Raw genomic sequence first — 6,000 nt, forward strand, 5'->3', positions numbered from 1 at the left:
CGAAAGCCGATCAGACTCGACGGCCCAGTGAAAACAGGCCAGGGTTGTGCGAAAGCCGACCGACTGACAGACAGGCCCAGTGAAAACAGGCCCTTGGTCGTGCGAAAGCCGACCGACTGACAGACAGGCCCAGTGAAAACAGGCATTGGGTTCTGTGAAAACGAATCCGCCTCGTTCTTTTGTTTCTTGTGCTATTTGTCGACCTAGGGTTCTTTGCTGGATTCTATACTCATTGGTATAGTTTCACACGCAGCTTGTAATTTCCATAGGATCCGATTTTGTGATTTTTTTTCGCATTCATTTTTATTTATTTCTTGGAGTTGTATCGACATCACCATCTGTCACACACGTCGAGGTTGTACGATTAAACGGCAAGAAACATATCCCAAGTCGAAGACCCAACAAGAAGAAGTTCTAATTCCTGTATTCCAGTTTGTTCATTGACATTTACATTATTTTAGAGTTCATTAGTTCAATTCCTTTTTATTTACTTCCGTCGATTAATAAAATTGTTATCGAATATTTTTCTTTACGCGTTCGTGTGTTACTCAGTAAAATCATATAATTCGAAAAAGCCCAGTGCCACACAGGACTGGTCGAACTCACGTTAAAAATATACACAAAAATTATTGTCGGACCATAAAAAAAATTCCCTGAGAAAGATAGAGGAGGAGATTATCTCACACCACCAGTTGTTTTAATTGTTTTCATTTATAGATTTTCCGACAATTAGCGCCCAACGTGGGGCTTAGTCATAATTTGAAAACCTCCTCATTCATTATTTTAAAATTTCCGACAATATATACAATGTATATATATAACGGTCTGTCATATCCATATTGTATATATCCATGATTTATATTCTGCCAACAAGTTTAATCAACACCTGCAGTGAACCTTTTTTGGTTGCTTTCCAGATCGGTCTACAGATGGTAATTTCACCACTTTCTTTCACTCTTCTCATCAGTTTTCTAATTGCAATTGTTATACGTTTTGGTTATACCTTGAATTCAAAAATTTTATTTACTAGAAAACAGAAGACCGAAACTGCGAAATGATTTATTGAGATTATACTTCGTGTTGGGATTTTGTCGGGTCCGCTTGATGACCTACGTTGTATGGAGGTGGTTGCTGCAATTATTTATGATGCCTTAATATAATCAAGAAAAAATCTTTTATTGGAAAAACACAAACATTTTTTTTAATTTCAGAAAATTTAACACAGTTCAGTCAATTTTTTCAAAATTTACTCGTTAAGACTTTTCATTGAATTTTCGATTTTTTGCCTTAACAAGAAAGTTTGATAATTTAACAAGCATTGTTCATTTTATTAATAAGATTGTTCATTATTTACCAAATTTTTTGTTTTGTTTATTTCAAGATGGAACTGTTTTCTTAACTATTCCCACTTAAATTAACTTTTTAATCTTGTTATAAAAATTTTTGACTGATGGATTTTTCAGATATCTTTAACAAAAGTTATTTTTAATTGAAAATTGTTTTTATTGTCATCATAAACCAGGAGGATCATTTCTTTTCCAGTTTTATTTATATTTTTTATCATATTTGATGGCTAAAACTCTAAGTTCAACACTTTTTTGACGACATTTTTTATGCAGACCCTGAATGAAAACTGAACTCAGTTCACTATTCGGTTTTATATAGTTATTTTTTAGGTGGTTTCATATAGTTATTTTTTAGTTGAATCATAAGAGAATTTTCATTTGTTTCACTCGTCTATTATGCATCGTTATTGATTTTTTTGCCTACTGAATTCAGTACTGGAAAGAAGCAAAAACTTGAAATTGAAAGGGTTTAAGTGTTTTATTGAATCACAAAGAGTGCATAGAAAAGATTGTTTATTTCTCTCATCATATGTAGTTCACTGATTTTCATTTCACCACCACCTTCATTACCAATCACTCGGTTTACTTTTCGTCCTCTCTAGACCACACTTCAAGTTTGATTTATTTCAAGAGTTTCAGACTCGTTTAGATTTAATTTTGTTATCTTTGAATAAGTGTTTTCATCTGGATTATTATTTATAAACATAGAACTGTTAAAAAATTGAACGGGCGGTATGTACCCGATTTAACTTTTTTATAGGCAGAATTTATATGTAAGAAGTAAATAAAAAATGTAATTTAATATAAACGCGCCTTGTAATTATGTAAAGAAAACATAAAACCTGTAATTATAGTTTTTTTATCCTAGTTAGTAAGTTTTATTGTTTTAAAAATAAATTCAAAAAATTCATTCCGATAAACTTTGAAATTATTTTACAAATCTTAATGAGATTGATACAAATTCGTTAAACACGTTTCAGTAAAACAGAAATAATTTTATTATCGTTCAATTCATAATCAAAAATTGATCCAAAAATTATTATTGAAATCCTGAGGATTGTTAAAGCCAAAAAATATTAACGAATTTTTTTAGTTATCAATAAAAAATGAGTATTGATTGAATATTTATCTTTAAATCAGATTTATTGAAAATCATGGGGTACTGACGTATGTAGCCGTTGTTAGCACGTAGCTTAAGTATTTGAAATTGAAACCTTCTAAAATAACGTTCACCTCTCGCTCTAAATTAATGGATTTAAAGACTGCAACTTCTATCCTGCATATTGGACAAGATGAATTTTTTTCAAACCAAAAATAGGAGCACTTGAAATGGAAGATATGAGCGCATGACAACTCGTGCACCATCATACTTTCTTCAAATTTTTCTTTCCATATTGCGCACTCATCCTGCAGAAATATACCACAAAAGTACGGTTCTTTGAGATTTCTGCTGGCTGCCATGCTCTCATAAAATGAGTCGTTGTGATTTATTATCCCGTACAGAATATCTCCCTCACCTATTAACATACATTTATGACGCTCTGAATTGCTGTATAGTGCATCATCCTGGTTAATATTGATAAACTCAAATTTTTTATTATATTTTCTATTTAAAACGTATTCATAGTAGAATAGTTGCATATCTTTGACCATTTGGTATTGGGTGATGCTTAGTGTATACCGAATGTTTTTCCAGCAAAGATTTTCAATGTGTTCATTGTTCAACATAGAAACGTTCTTCGTAATTCTATCAATTTCGTGTTTTTCAAGGAGATATTTGTACTTGAAATGTTCTAAATACAATGTGAATACTGGTTGACGATCTCATCAAGTTCAAAATCTTTTAAATAGTAATAAGTTTGAACGTTCATTCTGTTCAAAAGTTCTAAACTAAGAGCCATCTTGAGAGTTGAACCAAATGTGTTCTATAATTTCAAAAGGAATTTGCTAAAATTCTTTTTGAAATGTCGTTTTTTAAAACTTACAGATTGGTCTGAAAATTCATATCTTTATATAGGAGTTCAACCAAACAACGCCAAGGTCACAAAATTTTAATTACGTTATTTACGACCTAACAAGCATTGCCAATAAATCGCAGGTCAGCAAAGACACAGAGTATTGTTAAAAGGAAATTATAACAAAGAAATTAAACAAATTGTCGCCCATTATTATTTCACTTTAAAAATTTTACAAGTTAGGGTTAGTATTTTAAGAAAATTACTTAAACACAACTCAAAAATTTTACGATCAAGCCATTTGTCATGAATACGGATTTTGTTTTAATTGTCTATTTATATAGGTTTTGATTGATTTTGTTCGTGTAAAAGTTTTTCTTCAAAGATCAAAATATTATTAAAATTTTCATCATAACGTTAAAAAAACTGAATAGATCCTCGGTTAAACAGTCACACATGTACCAGCTAATTTGTTAAATGCCTGCCTTGCCATAAATAATGAATGAATTTTATTCAACATTTACTAGTTTAGACTTTTCACTGGATTTTCTTTTTTTTGCTTTTACATCTAAGTGTGTGATGATTTCACATTTATTGTTCATTTTATTAATAAGGTTGTTCATTATTTGCCAAGTTTTTTTTCGTTTTGTTTATTTTAAGATGGAACTGTTTTCTTTACTACTCCCGCTTAGATTAACTTTTAAATCTGTTATAAAATTTTGATTTTAGTCATTTTTGACTGGTGGATTTTTTGAGTATCTTTTATATAATTTATTTTTAAATGAAATTTTTTTTTATTGTCATCACCGTACCTGGATTTTTTCATTTCCAGTTTTTTATATATTTGATAGTTACAACTATGTTGTGGTTTCTTTTTCTTAGTCTTTATTATTGCAACTCTGACATACGCAGAACCACTTACAATGTTACAGATATATTATCTGTATTACTTTTATTATGTTCTTCATATCTTCATCCATTGATATAAAGCCCCGGGTCGTGAGAGTGGTAGACGGACACGCTAACCACTCGTTCAACGAGACTCCTTTTTATGTTGCTGTTTTATGTTGTTATTCCAGTGTATATAATTATTATTTTATAAAATTTATTTCTTACCAATTTGGAAAAAAAACGAAAATTTGCAAGCAACCATCTTAGCAGAAATATTCAAATATAAATGGAAAATATAAAAATTAATGAATAGATATACCACTTCTTTTCATAGCGCTATTATTTGTGCGGTATTTAACTAAGTTGTGCAGTGAAGTTTTAAAGAATAATTTTTTAGGATTTGCTCAGAATTTTATGAGTGATTGAGAAGTAGTTGAAAAAGAAGAAAAAGATTTCTAGATAGAAGAGAGAGAAGAAATTAAAACTTAGCAGAAAAATTATAAAATCTTTGTGCGAATAGACATTTTTGACAAAAATTAAAATATATTCATTTTAAATGATTTGCCAAAAAATCAACGGTTAGCTGTCAAAACTTTATAAATAACTCGCCTGAAACAGCCTATCTGGCTTTGTAAATTCTAATCAGAAATCATTATTCCGTGTGGTTACAAATTGATTAAATTAATGATGTAATACGAATTTGAGGTAAAAAAATATCTTGTTGGAGTCATGTGCCTATATACGTGTTTTATTGAATGCACAAAAACACACACTGATGCATACATTCACACATACACGTACACACGCACATGCGTTTGTTTGTTACATTTTTATTCATTAAATGTTAGTGAGCAGTTGTTAGGTTGATTTGGAACTTTAACGATTTCAGCTAACGTTGTTCCATTATACTGTAGTTACTGTTGTTGATGTTTTTATTTTTTTTTGTAGACGTTTGTTGTTGTGGCTGATGACGTTGTTTGTGACGATGTGTTTATGTTATTGAGGTTCTTAGTTTTATTAAAGTTGCTAATCAAAATGTTCTTACTGTTTTTTATACTTTAGATAAATTTCTTGTAACGTAGATCGTTTAATTAATTGATATTAGTATAATAGTATAATATTAAAAAACATTAAAAGAAGAAAATAAACTAAGAAACGTTTTTGACTCGTTTATAATCAACCGGAACAACAAAAAGTGAATTTACATGCAAAGAAAAGAACATTTAGCCAAAAATAGATGTTATATCATTTCTGCTTCGGTAGTTAAAATTGCAACTGAGGGTTGACGTTGGTTAAACCAACTGATCACGCTTCCTCCAAACATACAGATTACACCTGGTGTCGATCTTCCACTAGACTTATCTCCTCCATGATCTGCATCGCTGTAGGCTATAAGTATATTGTCTTGACCAGACTTGTAAACAATACCGACATCAGCTGTGCCTTGCAAATATCTAAAAATCTGATTTACTTGTGTTACATTGGACTTGCTGGGTTTCTCCAAACTTCTGGTTGCTATTCCAACTGCATATGCAATATCTGGTTTTGTTCCCGTCATCAAGTACATCAATGCACCAACTGCTGTAAGGAAATTTCACTTCCTCGTGTTCATTTTTTTTTTCATCGACCTTCTCAGGTTTTGTAATCGAAGTTGTACAGAGTTTACACTGGCTCATCCCAAACTTTTCAAGAATCCTTCTTGTATACAATAACTGATTGACTTTAATATTTCCCTTCTCATCTTGATTAATTTCTAATTCAAGAAAATATGTTGCAGGTTTAGATGTTATCTTGAATTCTGTCTTTAA

General features: G+C 30.6%; 1 protein-coding gene across 1 annotated transcript; it reads right to left on the reverse strand.

Moving 5' to 3' along the window:
• Positions 1 to 2,498: 2,498 nt before the first annotated feature.
• Positions 2,499 to 3,247, reverse strand: HELRODRAFT_172641 (hypothetical protein; the record flags this gene model as incomplete). Its single annotated transcript, XM_009019305.1, has 2 exons — positions 2,499 to 2,863; positions 3,148 to 3,247. The coding sequence occupies 2 exons, from the start codon at positions 3,245 to 3,247 to the stop codon at positions 2,499 to 2,501; spliced, it is 465 nt and encodes a 154-aa protein (XP_009017553.1).
• Between the last annotated feature and the right edge of the window lie 2,753 nt (positions 3,248 to 6,000).

The sequence above is a fragment of the Helobdella robusta genome (genome assembly GCF_000326865.2).
Source record: "Helobdella robusta unplaced genomic scaffold HELROscaffold_24, whole genome shotgun sequence".
In the NCBI taxonomy this organism is placed as follows: Eukaryota; Metazoa; Annelida; class Clitellata; order Rhynchobdellida; family Glossiphoniidae; genus Helobdella; species Helobdella robusta.